Source organism: Aptenodytes forsteri, unplaced genomic scaffold (assembly GCF_000699145.1).
Source record: "Aptenodytes forsteri isolate BGI_AS27 unplaced genomic scaffold, ASM69914v1 Scaffold154, whole genome shotgun sequence".
NCBI classification, from domain to species: domain Eukaryota; kingdom Metazoa; phylum Chordata; class Aves; order Sphenisciformes; family Spheniscidae; genus Aptenodytes; species Aptenodytes forsteri.
The window spans coordinates 395,365-412,559 of NW_008794083.1; the positions used below are offsets into that span (position 1 = coordinate 395,365).

General features: G+C 37.6%; 1 protein-coding gene across 12 annotated transcripts in view; it reads right to left on the bottom strand.

The window, feature by feature from the left end:
• The window catches only part of LRRC2 (leucine rich repeat containing 2), a 70,791-nt gene that overhangs the window by 5,583 nt on the left and 48,013 nt on the right, over positions 1 to 17,195 (bottom strand). For 11 of the 12 annotated variants that reach the window (XM_019470386.1, XM_009272936.2, XM_009272906.2 and 8 more), the window contains 2 exons: positions 3,245 to 3,390; positions 896 to 1,051 (listed from right to left, as the gene is read on the bottom strand). In XM_019470386.1, coding sequence (XP_019325931.1) covers positions 896 to 1,051; positions 3,245 to 3,390 — 302 coding nt within the window. The remainder of the gene's footprint in view (positions 1 to 895; positions 1,052 to 3,244; positions 3,391 to 17,195) is intronic. The other variant, XM_009272951.2, reaches the window with a different exon arrangement.

The following is a 17,195-nucleotide window of genomic DNA, read 5'->3' on the forward strand; positions in this document are numbered from 1 at the left end:
GTGCCTTAGCATAGCTTCCAGGAGGATCTGTTCCATGATCTTGCCAGGCACAGAGGTGAGACTGAGTGGCCTGTAGTTCCCCGGGTCTTCCTTATTTCCTTTTTTAAAAATGGGGGTTATGTTTCCCCTTTTCCAGTCAGTGGGAGCTTCACCAACCTCTTGTTCCTCCTCAGCCTACTGGCCTTTGTGGGGGAGGGTTGGAGAAACAGCCTTGATGCTGTGAGAGCACTGCTCAACAGTAGTCAAAAACGTCGGTGTGTTATCAACACCATTCTAGTTACAAATACAATGCCCAGCACTATAAGGACAGTTATGGGGAAAGTTAACTCCATCCCAGCCAGACCCAGAGTAGAGTCTCAGATGGTTTCATAATCAAAGACCTGAACATCACCTTCAGAAATGCAAGATCATTGTAATTTCAGACTAAAAGGCCTTTTACTTTTATCCTGCATGCAGCAACAAGGTGCTGTTTCACAACAAAAAATATATGATCTACTAAACTGATGTGACACTAGCCTTTTAACTAACCATGTCTCCCACTCCCAGCAGCATACTTTTGACAGCACTGAACTTATCAACAGCTAACTGCCAGACTACTGGTCGCACTCTGGGGCATGGCTTTGTGACTCCAGAGTTAGAGCTACTATGACCAAGTCTACACAGGAATAGCAGTTTAGGCATACAGATGCACAATGTGCGGAACTGGCAGATGAAAATCAGAAAGCTGCAGCTCCTCTGCAATTTCCAATCTCTCTAGTGCCTCCTTTAGGACTCTGATATAAATTGGTCAGAATTTGACCAGCAGGTATGGTAGAAACTGATGCTTGTGAAAGTATTTCTCCTGGGTACATCTCTCTTATCTCCTTAAGAACATATTCCTTTCACTTTTACTTACTTTAAACCTGTGGTTGACTCACAGACGGCTGTGGGTATTTCAACCAGGTCATCGCCACTAACAACTAGCAAACTGAGCTTTGGCATATTGACCAGAGCTCGTGGAAGGTAAGTCAATTTGTTTTTCTGTAGGAGAAGCGTCTGCAGTTGATCTAACCTGTAAAAATGTAAAAGGTAAAGATAACTTAAAATATTTATTTCAGAGAGGAGCATCTATCCAAAATAGCAATACAGACTTAATCTTGTGCAAAAGAAGAACAATTACATGCACCATCTTTGGCTTCTCAAAAATCACTCATACCACACTTTCACAAATTGTCATCAACCTTAATGGAAATTTCCAGTCATGGTTCAACATTATAGATATTAACAGCATGCCTCTGACAAGTACTCAGAAGCATGCCCAAGATAAAAGGTTGCAAAAATTACTGTGCTTTCATACAGAAGATGTTGACAGAATATGATATAAAGCCTCACCATGTGTATCCTAGAACTAATGAAAAATATGGGTCACCAGCTCACACCTTTGCCCATATGCTGGTTTCTATGAACTAGATACGTCTGTGCTAGGCAGTATATTCCCATCTATTGTTTTTCACTAGTAATTAGTACTGTGGGGAGCAAGAGAAAGACCAGCTCCTGGTCGTATGGCTCTTGCAAGTTGTCCCACTGAAATTAATTTAATGACAATGTTTTGTGGAGGAAGGCATTGGGCTGCTTTTGCTTTATTTCCCCTGGCTTTTCCTAATGCAATAGTAATTTGTGGCTGAGCATGTATTCCTTAGAGTAGATAGAAGACGAAAAGCATAGCAAACTGATGAAACAAGTTTGTCTCATTTGACCAGAAGGGTCCATTCCTAAAACACTGTTGTAGGCTATTGCTTATGAGGCCCATATGATTTGTTTGAATTCAGGGAAAGATATTAAGTAAGGCTTCAGTTTACTGCCAACTCATCTTTTTTAATCACAGACTTCATGGTAGTTCACTGAGGTTCTTTGACTCTGCAGGCATTGAAATCATGTGTCTGAATAAAAATATCAGTTTACTGGCACGGCGTGGGGGGATATCCTGACATTTTCTAGTCTTCAGAATGCATGAGCCCAAGAAATTTCAAAATTCAAAACCCAAAGTCAAACAAAGAAAACCTTATTTTGTGGTGTCTAATTATGATGCTTTAGTATCGAGCCTGGCAACATAGTAAGAAATGGAGAAGATGAAATGTAGAAAAGGAATATTTTGGAGATAGAGAAATATATATAGGTCACAGGGAAAAAATGACCCTTAAGCTGAGTGGGTATCCTTCCATAAAATAAAAATATCCTCTTAGAAGCTCTTTGAAGTTAATCAAATCTCTGCTCAGATCCCCTGGAAAAAAATGGCAAGCTTATGCTGTTGTGGCTAGAGCATGTGAATTACTAATACAAATTAAGACGTCAGCCCTGCTGCCAGAGAAATCTGTGATTACACAATGTCCCAGAAAAGTCTTTTTGCCCAGCAACAAAGGTCTTGCGAAAGTTAAAGTTGAGTAAGTTTTATGTGAAGTTTCTTCTGCCTCAGAGATCTCTATTCCTAGATCAATAAACTATCCATATTTTTTTTAATAAACTTCAGTTAACATGTGTTTTGGTTTACTTATGGCTATGTAAAGTTTTGTAAACTAAGTACAACAGGACTCCAGAGTGGATAAATAGGCCCAGGGATAAGAAAAGTGCTTTCTCAGGCTAGTAAGTCCCATTAAAGGGATCAGCATGATTTTTTTTAAAACTAGTTCTAGTGGATCTCTAAATTGAGACAGTGAGTATATGTGTGCACGTGAATATATACTTCAGAGTAGGAGAGGAGGATTGTCAGTGTTTTTTTTTTAATCTTACCAATATTTTTCTGCTTTACTGCCAAAGTTTATCAGGTTCTTTCAGTAACTTAAAAATGCTTTAGTTCATCTTTCCCTCCACCCCATCTACCCTCCAGAGAGATACTGGTGCCAACTCCATATGGTGAGTCCCCTTTGCTGGAACTGGGGCAGAGTATGCCCCATGAACTTCCCAAAGAACAATACCTGGATATAATGACAAATTATCATGAATGCAGCAGAAAATGTAATTAGTTAATTGAACAGTAGAGACACTGACTGTGCAATCTGCCATCAATGAGCTAGAAAATGTAGTTTCTGTTCTCCAACCTAGGCCATCAATAATAATGGTAGAGCTTATATGCAAAACTATCTGATGCATTTCTAAATGTGATTTTTTTTCATGTGATTTTTCATTACTGGTGTCCCTTGGAAGCTTGTTACTTTCCAGATTTGCTTTATAGTTCACAAGCCTGTCAATGAATTAAAACATAAACTACCTGTCTATGTCTTCTGGGAGATCTTTCAGGTTGTTGCTGCTAATATCCAACCACTGCAAATTAGACATCCGGAGTACACAAATTGGAATAGAATGGAACTTGTTTGCTGACACGTCCACAACTGTGACTTGTTTCAGGTTACTTAGCTAAAAAGAAGTGGTGCTTTATTTTAGTCACATTTTGCAAATACAAGAAGACATTTCATTCATCAGACATTCTTATTCCTCTCAAAGCACTTAGAAAAATAAGAATTGCATGAATTTTTTTACTCAACTTTTTACCAGCCTTATCTCTTAGTCATCATTTTATAGGAAAAAGGATTTCAGAAATAGCTACCTCCCAAAGTGTTCATCACCTTTCTAACAGTTACGGTATTGAATTAAATTTTCATTCTAAAAAAAAAAACAGACAATGACTTGGTTCCTTCCTAGGTTACAGATGAACTAAGCTCTGAAGTGAAATGAACCTGCCAATTTAAGCCAACAGAAAATTTGGTCCAATATTTTTCAAAGATCTTTAAAAATACATCTTCCATACTGCAAACTAATATATAATAAGGTGCACTAGAGCTTTTTATTTGAAAACTTCTCAAACGAATTACATTTTTAAGTAATAAACCTTTAGAGCAATGAAGGTTAACTACAAATGTAAAACATACCTGTTAAAGAAATAAATGTGTTAAATAAAGCTCTCTGTGTACTGAATTAATTATTCACACTACCAATGTTCATAAAACCTTGCAGCTAGCTAAAGTGAATGTCAAAGAAGTATAAATGTTAACCAAAAAAAGTACTTTAGAATTGAAATTATGTCTCTGAGCTTCTAATCATTTGTCACCATCACAATCTAGTTCTATAGATCCTGTTACAGAAGAGAAAGCAGCAAAAAAATTTCATTGGTCTTTGCCTGAAGTTTTCTTAGAATGTAGAAAATAATTAGGAACAAAAAAACCCCAAACCAAATATATTTTCCACTTCCAAAGTGAGAAAAATGCAAGCAACAGCAAAAATTATGAAAAAATTAGAAAGTAATAAAATACATGCTGAATCCTTGAGAAGGATTTTTTTATTATTATTTATTAAGAATCAAGTCCTGTTTTGTTGTAATTTATGGCCAAACTCCTTACTGCAATACTGCCAGACTTTCATCTTAATTTGACCTTTGCCATTTAAAATGCTTGCATACATAGCTTGGTGCTGTGTCAGAACCAGTTTGGTTTGGGATTTTTTGGCAGTGTTTTTTTTGTTTGTGAGGTGTGGCATTTTTGTTTGTTTGTGTTTTTTTCTACATATAATCTCATATTGCTGCCAGACTTTAAAATTTGGGGAAATCTTTTCAGGGAGATTTACTGAAGTTATCGTATTACAAATGACTACACAATTAAGTTTACCTTTCAAAAACATAATAGAGGTTCAGAGTTTCTCAAGTCAAAGATATAATTTCAAAATCTGCCCACCACTGCATTAAAACAGCCTTAGTGAAGCATTACCATGGAAATGTCTCACTCCTGATTCAGAGCAGGCAAGCACACATTTTATTCTGACACTTCTCACTTCCAAACCATTTTGTCATTTTGAGGACTGACTACTAGCAATGAACACTCACTCCTATACTGTAAATTTTCCAGATACTGAATCTTTTTTCCAACAAAACAGAACCTCCCTTTGAACAAGGAAAGCAGAGTGACTGTTCTAGATTGTAGCGATGAGAGCACAGAGAAAATAATTGGCACCATCTTTACACTGCATTTACTTTGTGGTTTCAAATTATTGTCACAATTCCAAATCCCAAGCAAACATTTCAAGTTTCTCTGCACTCAGAACAATTTGCTAAAACTGCTGATACATTTATTTCAACAAACTCTCCCCCAAAAAAATTTACCAGGCATAGAATTAAAACAATGTCCCACAGGCTTAAATGTCACCCAAAATGTTCTCAAACCGTCCCCGAAGAAGAAAAGCCACAGTCTCTAAACACCAAGTGGCAGATTATTTTAAAATAAACTGACATCACTGTTCACCCAAGTTCCTAAACACTTTGCTTTCACATGCAGCCACCTGTCACGCTGAAACAACTTGGTAACATTAACACTAGGTGGTAAAATTATATTTCTTCAACAGCAGTAACCAGTTTCATATGTTTTCCTGAAAGTGCTTTATTGCGCTAAATATTAAAAGTAACATTAATATAGCAGTATTTTTTTTAATAAACAGAGCTGTTTCTGCCATTCTTCATATAGTATTGAAAATAGATTGTTTTAATACTTGATTAGATGAAAACCTACATTTTTCAGGAGTTTGTACTCCCACAAAAATGTACCAACAAAATATAAGGTCACGGAATCTCTTGATATAAAGTTTGGTTCAGCATGCCACAGAATGTATGGAGCCATGATTATATTGTGTAAGCTGCAAGCCCTCAGTACTTGTTCTTTTAGGGTAATATTTAACAAAAACTGTCCATTTTCTATACTATGTTGAAACCTAATGGAGTTTTTATTTAATCTGTCTCTGATATGTTACCAACAAACACCTATGATATACGATGCATTGGAAATTATGGCAGCTATGTATTATATTTTCTGAAGAAAACCCTGTGTATTTTATTTCTTCTTGAAGGACTGATGGATTTTTGCACTTTTTATAACATTTCATTTTCAAAAACAAGCATGTCCCTTATCAATTTTACTTTTATAATAATTTATTTTTGCTTGATGTTGATTTTTGCCGTTTTCCTCTATTACGTGACTTTGAATCAATCAGTATATAGGCTTTATGCAAGTTCCATTTTAAAAAATGGCTATATTTGATAGTCTCGCTACCTGGACCCACTTATTGCGGTCTTTATGTTTAATCACTTGTCATTTTTATTTGACAAACTGCCCTACTTTGCTTATCTTAATAATTTTTTTCTTAGAAATAATCCAGATAACATTGTGGAACTCCACTGCTTCTCTTTCCCTCTAACAGTTAAACCTTCAGTTGAAAGAAAAGGACACCATGTCCTGGGCTGAACAAGCTTTGATTAATGGGTGTGGTTTTATTTCTGTTCTGCTTTTTGCCGTGAGAGGGATTTACTGGTAAGGTTGCATGCAAGTTTATCATGAGTTGCCTACTACTTAGCACAAACAAATGAAAAGATGTAAAGTCATGTCAAGCCTTTCCACAAAAATATTGTATTTTTCAATTCCATGTAAATATTCTGTGACAGAAACAGCATCCCATCAAAGTCAATGTATGACAAGACATACAAAGGATTAACCCAGAAATGTCTATCAATGCGTTATAAACATGCTTTTGCCAGGAAATTTCAGACTCAATGAATTAAAAGAAAATTTGTACCACTTCAGTAGGATCAGGTTATCACATATGTTGTCTGCCAAAATGCATAGACTGGCACTTAGCATCTCATTAGCTTGCTGAAAGCGGTACAGTATGTATGACAAAGGAGCACCCTACATGCAGACTTCACAGTTGCCCACTTATATCTCATGCATTCAAACCAAATCCCCAGCTTTTCTTTTACAGAGCTGTAAGTGTAACCTCTTCTATAATCTCATTGACATTCCTGGAGAAAAGCGCCAATTAAAGAAACAGGGTACAAGCATCTTTAGAGGCAGAAGATATCATTCATTAAGATATACTTGTATATTTGTAGCCCAGTTCACCATCAGACTTCCAAACTGGACTCTCTAACTTGAGGAGGCAAAGACATTTAACAGCCAACCCCACCCATTAGTAACAGGGTACTCATTCATGTATTTTGTGACAAAACCCCCTGAAGTGTAAAAATGCATGACTTCAAACAGCACTTCATTTGGTGGTAACATGATAAGCTAAATCCAAGAAATGTATGTGGAAGCAAGTCTTCACTCAAATGGCATTATTCTGATTTTGCAATGCTAAAATCCTAAATCTTTTGCAGAATTAATCTACAAACAGACGCTGTTATTCTGATGCCAAACCGTTTACTTGGAAGTTTAACATTATCTTATCTTTAGAGCATTACCATCATTCAAACTCCTAATGTTTAAAGTCTAATAAAGTAATTATAGCTATGATGATCAAAGCATGAAAAGTTCATAGAAAGGGACTTTGCTTTTTATTAGAGCAGTTTTTCATATACACAAACCTCTCATCAGGTTTGCAAAGAATGAGAAAGCTGGCTGCATATGCAATATTCACAAAAATATCAGGTTTTGGTCATTCACAGGTGACTGAAGAACCACATAGCAATAAGAGCAGGACTATCTTCATACAGTTAAAATCCCTAAGAATGTGGATCGTGTTTAAATTTAGGTATAGGAGTTGTTCCAAGCCAATAGATGAGTCATGTGCACAAAATTAAGTATCTGATTAATGATTTTCTGGGCTGAAACCAAAACAAGTCAGCTGTCTCAAAAAAAAAAAAATTATGTTGATTAGTTGCATTAAATTTTCACAGTATTACTGCTGCAGCTACATGTAGTCTGCATATATTATTGCACTTTGCCATTATAAAGTCGTCTCATCTTCGTATCTCCAAAACCTGTAAATTAAGGACACACATTAGAAGGGAAAACTAGGCTCTACCAAAAGCAAATTACAGGTTTCTCATCAACTTAAATGGATCCAGTATCTCACTTCGGGCGCATACTCTTCATATGTTTTAATTAAAACCATTAGAAGAGGAAGAGCAGCAACATCAGTAGCATACGGGCATTTACTGACCACTCCAGAATGTTTGAATAGGAAGTGTCTTTTGAATATATCAAGAGATCCTTTTAAGATATACTCTGTTCCTTCACCAAGAGATGACTAAAATTGCTCACTTTCACAACAGAATAGAGGCAAAGCCAAAAAATTTTTTCATTTCTGCTCCAAGATGCAACAGCAATTGAAGAGATACTATTCAAATGGTGTCATCTGAATTATGATTTAAACATATACAACAATTCTGTTTTGCCATGACAATACACTGTAGCCTGTGAAGTTAGTCTGATTTTAAAAACTGATTATGTTCATTTGAGCTCATTCTGAAACCCAGAGTAAATCACTATTTGCCAAAGTGGGGCAAGGGGAAAACACCTAAAAGAGAAGGAAATTTTATTCTGTAGCAACTCAAAAAAGATATTATAAACAAAGATGACAGCAAAAATAAATAATTATAACACACTGATTGATGGTTGTTGTGGTTTAACATCAGTCGGCAACTGAGCACCACACAGCCGCTCACTCACTCCTCCCTCCCATCCCTGCTGGGATGGGGGAGAGAAGTGGAAACCGATGCCCAGCCAGTCCCCGAGCAGCAGCCCCCCCGGCCAGCTTTCCCCCAGTTTATGTACTGAGCATGACGTCACGTGGTATGGAATGTCCCTTTGGCCAGTTGGGGTCAGCTGTCCTGGCTGTGCCCCCTCCCAGCTTCTGGTGCACCTCCAGCCTTCTCAGTCAGTAGAGCATGGGAAGCTGAAAAGTCCTTGACTACTGTAAGCACTGCTCAGCAACAACTAAAACATCAGTGTGTTATCATCAACATTATTCTCATCCTAAATCCAAAAGACAGCACTGTACCAGCTACTAGGAAGGAAATTAACTCTGTCCCTGACAAAACCAGGACAATGGTTTTGTTTTACATTGATAAAATAGTAACCATTTGCTTGAAAGGAAAAAAATATCAAAGATATTTGAAGAGATAATATCAGTAATAGAGAACCAGGTAATGGCATAATATTGACAGAAGCAAAATAAGTAATAAGAAAAATGAGGTGAGAAAAACATTCAGGGTGAAACTAAGAATGTGGTCCTATGGCTCTAAGCTATTACAGTAGCACCATTTTGATGATTGACGATAAAATCATTTCACCTTATGTATATTGGTGCTGGGCAACAACAACAACTTTCTACACCAGATTGAACAGAGATAGCCTGATAAACTTGGAAACAACACTTTCATGGAACGTCAACCAGAAATCAGCTTGCTTATAAATGTAAGTGGAAGACAGAATATTAAGGGGAAAAAGACATTCTGACTTCAGCAGCAGAGGTCAGAAGGTTTGTGATCTGTGAGCTGCCTCCTGTGATACCAGGAATAAGAATCTCCGTGGTTTTTTGCTTTACAAACAGAAATGGTAGAACTTCGTTTTGCCTTGGCACAGAGTAACTTCACTAAAATGCACACTGCTGGGCACCACAGCAGTTTGACAAATACCACTAATTGGCTACCAAGCAGGAGAACCCTGCAACTTGGAACTGGATTTATCTGTTCTTGAAGCAGGAGTTTCATAAAAAAATCCCCAAATTCAGGAAAGTGACAATGGAGATAAGTATGTTTTGCACCCCGTGACATATCTGGTCTGGAATTAGACCTTATCTAGTTGAGCAAACTGTTGCAAAATGTCTATCATCAAAATTATTTTTCTTTTAATGCCACAGACTACATATGCATGACACTGATAGTACACAAACCTGCAATTGAAAACACTGTCAGTTGAACACGACAGTTCACAGATTTGTGGCTTGCCAGGATTATAGCAAATTTTCTCTTCCTCTTCTTTCCTTTTTCATAGTGCTGTTAGATACAAGGGGGGGGGGGTTCTATACTTTTTTTGAGGTGGTGACAAACCTAACAGGAAAAATTTTCAGTTCATCTCTTCCCAAAGGATTCTTTTCTATCTATATTATAACAATATTTCTAGGAGGCTTTATTTCTTGCTCTGTTACAAACGTAAAAATTGGAAATACAGCTAATATTAGTAAAAGACTCAGAGATGGGAGAGATCTTTTCCTGACCTTTCCTGACCGGACAAGAAAGCTGAGGAATGGCACATATATGGTACGCACAGTGGGTGGGTTTTTTGCACAAATAGATATTTGGCTATTTTCTAAGAACTTGTTGGTGCAATTAAGAGCATGAGGCTATGAATTCTTGCATTTTTTAGTGCTTCATTGCTATTTTGCATTACTCCATCCCAGCTGTGTCCAAGTAACCTGGGTGTGTCCAAGTAATTTAAGGTATTAAATTATTATTGTTCTTATTAAGTGTCTGCTAATAAAAATATAACTGAATACTTATTCATATACTTACTTATGAAAGCTTGTAATGAAGACAGGCTTTCAAGACTGATTTTAAAGGAAGAATTCCCCTGATGTGGAATTTACAGAGACCTGACGCAGGCACTGGGCACAGTGCAGCCCTCCAGTAATACCACCCAGCCATGTGATCTTTGGTACTGCCCCACGGATGAGAACATAGCAAGCCTACAAACCTCATCTGCTTTTCACTGGGAATTCTTTAAAGTTTCTTTTCTTTTTCTTTTTTTTTCCTTATACACTAATGAAGCACTTGTTGAAATTGTCTTTTTAAAAAAAAAAAAAAATTGTCTGCATAGAAAATATCTGGCCAGGTGCCCAGTGTAACCAAGAGGCTCCTATATTTCAGGCAAGCTTCTAGGTCTAAATTAAGCGAGGAGCTCTTCCATCAACTCAGACTACCTCAGGAAGAAGTAGGCACAAATACAATTGAAGGCTTGTTCCATAATGCTCCTCGGATTGCTAAATTTTGTCCTGTGTCTCTTAAACAATAAGGAAAAGATGTCTAATGAAATCAGTCATCTGGCCTGCCCCAGCATAGTTACTCAGAAGATAAATTGTGTAGAATCGGGTTTCATGGTACTGAAAGATACATTTTACACTTTTTTCTTCTATATCCTATATCAAAATAAGCAGCTTCCAAACAAGTGGTTTACTACCCAGTCCCCTTCAGACTGTGTCCATGCAACTTATCTTTGCTCAGCTACACATTGCTGCTGGAGACGTGTATTCCCCTAGTAATTTTTTAATAGTAAACAACAAAAAACTTCTGCATGTTTGTGTATATCATGTGCAATGCCAGATAATATTTTCCATGAACATGACATTTTAAAAATACCTATGTAATGCTTTGAGCATATAAAAACAAGAATATAACAAAGGAAACTATGACTACTGAACAAATACCTAGAAGGAGTAACATTTATTATTAACAGCATGCATCTAAAACTGTCAAGATTTTCACAACTGCAAATAAAATCTAATATGAAGAAGTACAAGCTAATACAAGAACAGTGAACTACACACATTTCTTAAACTGACTGAAACCCAGGAAAAGATGGAAAGATGAAAAAAGTAGCTGTACGTAACTCCGTGAAAGTCCTGTGTTTAATATGCACTAGTGGTCAAAAAAGCAAATAAATAGTCAGATATATATGTAATGTGATATACAATAACTAACCTCAAAGTTACTTGCCACTAAATAAAACAACTGTACACCTACATACAAAACACCATACTTCTTGTCACTTTTTCTCAGGGAAAAATACTACAGTAGATGGGATTCAGAGATGAGCAATAGTCACTAACAGAATGGAAAGACTTTCTTATTTTTGTTAATTTTTTGTTTTGCAATAGTTCTGAATGACCTAAATCAAGATTAGGAAAGACTGTAAAGATTAGAACAGTTGAGCAAGAAATGGTAAATTCATGGTGCATTCTTCCTTCACAATACAAGAGCAACATAACCAAAAAGCATTGCACTTCCCGATAAAATGAAACTTCTATACAATTAGGCTATAGGATTTGCAACAACATGTTTTTCAGCTTAAGAACTTTGCAGAATTCAGAGGAAGCTGACATTTACACAAATAATGAAAACCTCTATTTCTATGTCACAGTTCAAATCTATTTCTATGTCATAGTTCAAACAAGCACAGTTCAGATTTTTTCAACCTCAGAATATGGCACAAACACCTCATTGATGTTCTAGTAGAATAATACTGGACACTCTATATTCAGTTTTCAAAGGTGAAAACTGCTAAAAGTTGAATTCTTTGGAAAGCAGATCTGCAACTTAGCAGTGTATTACAGTACTAGTATCATTATTAACAGAGCACATAAAACTGCAAATAAAGCTCTGTGATGCTATACTGTAAAAACACATGTTGAGAGATCTCTACTGTGTAGTTTTAATATCATTAATAGCCATTACAAGCAAATGGGAGAAAGTGAACAGAAACACAGTGGCAAGAAGTCATTTCCCAAGGTCAAAAAATACGAGAGGGAAAGTATAACACAGGTTTCCTGATTTCTAGTCTTGAGAAACTAAGGACCACTCCAGTTATGTATTATGAAAAGTCTCAGGCACCTATCAAGACTTTCTTTGACTATGGTAATGAAATTAGTGGGGATTTAAAATGCTCTATATTTTTTATAACCTCCTCATTTCCTCCCTTTTTTTAAAAAGTGTACTCCAGCATTCTACAATTCTGAAACATCACATTAGGTCCTCGAGTCTAGTCAACCATTTTATTGCCTCCAACCAGCATTTCAAAGAGCATTTTGTATTAGTAACCTGAAGACTTGGAGCCAGCTTCTGAGAATGAAAAATATTTCAACTACATTAAAAGCAGTCTGGGGTAGCCTGGCCTCTTCTTAACCATCTCCCTGCCCTGCAAGGAGTGTATTCAAAGAGAAACCGAAAAACAAAACAAAATTAAAAAAAATAAAATAAATTTTAAAAACCACCAAAAAAAAACAAACCAAAAAAACCCAACCTCCAGCAACAAAGGCAGAAAAGAACAGCAAATCATGAAATTGTGATGCCCACGTGTGATCCTGACACATGTATCTTCTAATTCACTGCAGTCCCTCTGCCACCACAATCACACAGGTCAGACATAACTTTTAACTGACCAGCTCTGTATTTCAAGATGAGACAAAACAGCAGCCTCAAGACAGCTTGGCAGCCAGCGTACTCCGCCTGACAGGATTGAAGCTAGGAGTCATAGCTCTCAGCAGCAGTCTAGTGGTGAATACTCTCCCCAATCATATAGCCATATGATCATGTATCATATAACCAGACACAGTGAGGGGAAGTTCTGTCACATAGTCGCACACATTCTTCAGACAAACTCTACATACAGGCGAGTATTGGCCACATATATCCAGCATCCATACTGCCCATGTAAACTGATGCGTGGAGTCTCAAGTTTTGGGTCAACGAATTTGGCAGACTGGGATTAACAGTATCACCTCAGATTAGTCCAGAAAGCAATTGGCTGATGTGGCTAGAGTAATGCAGATGATGGGGAAGCAAACAAAACACATGTCAATTCAAAATAGATAGAAAGAAAAAAATTACCAGGATCAATTTTGCAAAGTAAAAGATAAGGGAGGTCTGGGAAATCTTATTCCTGCAAAACTGCGTTTACACCATAAAGCAGGAAGTTACTTTAACCTTACCATAACCTTTGTAACTTGTGTTTTTATTGTTCGTAAAATTACCCACCTCCCTAAACTCCATCAGTAGTAACCAGTTCTATGACAAGACATAATAGTGAATCAGATGGATAGTCTAAACAGCAGGTGAAGAGGCATCTCTTTTTTTATATTCATTCTGAGTTTTCCAGCCATTAATTTCTTAACCCAAAATTCACCGTGCTTTGCACTGCAGCTCAGAAGCATGACATAGGACCAGGTTTGTGAGCTGGCACCACTTCAATAAGAAAAGCAGGAACCACTGGGCCATGTCCTCCATTGAATTCCCTTGCATCTTCAGCATCACTTCGACTTCACGTTGGGTATAATTTTACACTCGTTTGCCCAGCACTAGTAGAGCAAAGATCTTACCTGACTGAGCTTTACATGAGACAAAAAAAATACAATATCTGCTTTCTACTGATAGTGCTGGCTCTTGTCTTTATGCTTTTCCCACTGATCAATGATGATGAATAAAAATCACAGTCAGCCTTACCAAGTGTTGTTTACAGCTGTGAAGAGTTGATCAATCATCTAACTACCTATAATTAGTTAACAACTGATAGGAATGTATTCAGTAATGAATTAAATGCATTAACTTCAGTTAGACTTTCCAACTTTATTCTTCTTACAGAATAAATAATACCTCTCATTAGCTGCACTTTATGGAATAACAAATAACATATTTTTCTCTCCCTTCACCTACAACTCCTTTCTGACTCTCACCAATCCATCTATGTGGGCACCAGAGACATTTTTCTTTAAGTTAAAATATGCAAATGTGATAGTGCTATGTATTTGTTCTCCTCTCTGCTTCTGTTCAGTAGTTATATAAAATCTGCCTTAGATTATCTCGCTGATGAATGGAGGATACATAAGTAGGATTTTGAAATCCTATTTTGCTATTGGACTTACTGAAATTTTGAACTGTTTTCAGAGAAAGCAGAGCTGGAACAATACCAAAGACTCTTTCCTACCACTGAATTCTTTTACAATTAGATTCATGCTTTTTGTAACAACATAGCCATATTGTAGTGTTCACATTATGCCCCTTTGCTCATTGTTAAGTCTTCCCTTATGCTGTCAAACTACTCCTCTGTCATTCCCTACTATAAAAAAAATTTCAGACTGTGAAAGGTGATGTTACTTTTACTGAACTCATGTGAAAGGTAAAGGAAAGGTCAGTGGCACCACAGCACAGAGGTAGGCATGGGTCAGTTCTCCAATGAAGTGGGATGTTATTATTAGCTGCTGAGTTGCTCTGATAGTGGAGTGGTTTTGAAGTGATGCTATATTAATTAGTAGACTTTGGAAGCACAGTGTCAAGAACAGGATCAACTGACACACTTTCCTGTGCCTAACTGCATAATCCTGTTTCCTAACATAGACCCATGCCCTTCTTTAGCCCCTTGTCTATTAAAACATTTATGAGAGCTCCTGCAGCAGTAAGGCCTCCATGAATTTCCTCTGACACCTAACACCTTTGCACCTGCTCTTTTGGGTTTCACACTGCTCCTGCTAACGTTTGATGTTACATCTTATACCAGTTCCATAAAGCAGCTGTTGCTTTGCATGGATTGACAGCACTTTGGCCAACTGTATCGGAAAGCAACTCATCATGAATGTTAAGCAAATTTGAAGAGAATACAAGCACTGAGCAAAGAAGGGCAAGACAAAATCCTAACAGAAATGCACCCAAGGCAATCAATTGGAAAAACACTTCTGAGACTGCGAAATGTATGCACAGAAAAGCTGGCCCAATTAAAGGCAACTGGACTTTTGCCAGTGATTTAAAATCAAGAATTTCACCAGAGGTTGGCTTAATGCTGTAATATTAAGTACATTAACATTAAGTAACATTAACAGTACCAAGTTAAGCCCTTTATTACATCATTCCTCTCTGCTTTGTGGTCCTGAAAAACCCACATGAATAAAATTCAGTTTTTAACAGATCCAATACATGACCCCTTTGTAACTTTCTAAAAATTCTACAAATGTGAAGATTTTACAGGTCCTTTATAATCCAGTTGAATGAGAGAGGAAGGAGCTAAGGGTGAGTTCTTCCGGTGCCTGACTGGATAGTGAAGCCCCTGGGAAATTAACGTCCTGTACATCCCCCTGATCGTGTTTTTCATTTTATAATTGTTACACACATAAAAAACAAATGGCAAAGGAAAGAAACAGGTTTGGAAGTTTATAGCTTTGAAGAATAAAGTGCTGGTAAAAGAACCTGTCATTTTATATTTCTATTGAGACTGTTGGTGTCCTGCCTGCATAACCAGGATATGGCTTTGGGAGGTGTGAGTTACAGATGACAAAGACAAGTTACATGGAAATGCGCAGTTGAGACTTATTTGAAGTCTCTCCACACTTGCATAGAGCTTGTGCCTCTTCTCTTTCTGCTAAATGTTTTCCTTTGCTGAATAGGACTGGTCAGAGAAACAGAACCAGACCAAAAGAGACTGAAAACTTTCCAGCTGTTAAACCTCAGTTTTAAAATATCTTTTGAAATTGTATTAATGTATAAAAAGTTATTTATGTCTGCTCTGGATACTGCTGTGTTTGAAAACCTTAGGAGACTCATGTTAGTGCTTAATGAATCTCTAGTCATATCAGCTGGGGGTTTTTTAGGGTCACACATGTTAGCATTGTTGAAAGATGTAAGAGGTAACTAATTATAATTATATTTTTCAGGTGAACAAAGCAGAGAAATGTCACAAGCTATAATTCCTGTAACTCTAGACAGCCTTACCAGAGGGGATGCATCACGGGACCTGTTGATCACCAATGCAAGTAAGCTAACTGGTGACATCAAGATTGGAGGCAGCCTGAGCTGCAGTGATATGCACCGGCGGAGTTCACAGTCCTGAAGGGTATGGGTCAGGCAGAGTAAAGTCAGGACCCTGAATTTTAGGAAAACAAACTTCCAGCTGTTCAAGGATTTAAATAAGAAGACCCCCTGGGAAGCTGCCTTCAGGGACAAGGGAGCAGAACAGAGCTGGCAGATCTTTAAGGATGCTTGCCATAGACTGCAAGAGCTCATGATCCTCAGGTGTAAGAAATCAGGAAAGGAAAGCAAGAGACCAAAATGGATGAGTGGAGACCTGCTGGTCAAACTAAAGGGCAAGAAGGAAATGCACAGGCAGTGGAAGCAGGGACAGGTATCCTAGGAAGAGTATAGGGACACTGCCTGGTTGTGTAGGGATAGAGTCAGGAAGGACAAGGCGTGGCTGGAGCTGAACTTGGCAAGGGATGCAAAGAAAAATAAGAAGGGTTTCTGTAGGTATGCCAGCTAGAAAAGGAAGGTCAAAGAAAGTGTATCCCCCCTGATGAACATGACTGGCAAACTGGTAACAATGGATGAGGAGAAGGCTGAGGTACTCAACAACTTTTTTGCCCCGTTCTTCACTGGCAACCTCTCTTCCCACACCTCTCGAGTGGATGGACCTCAAGGCAAGGACTGGGGGAGCGAAGTCCCTCCCACTGTAAAAGAACATCAGGTTTGTGACCACCTGAGGAACCTGAACATACGGGATGGGACCTGACAACATGCATCCCAGAGTCCTGAGGAAATTGGCTGATGTAGGTGCCAAGCCACTTACCATTACATTTGAAAAGTCATGGCAGTCAAGTGAAGTCCCTGGTGACTAGAAAAAGGGAAACATTGCACCCATTTTTAAAAA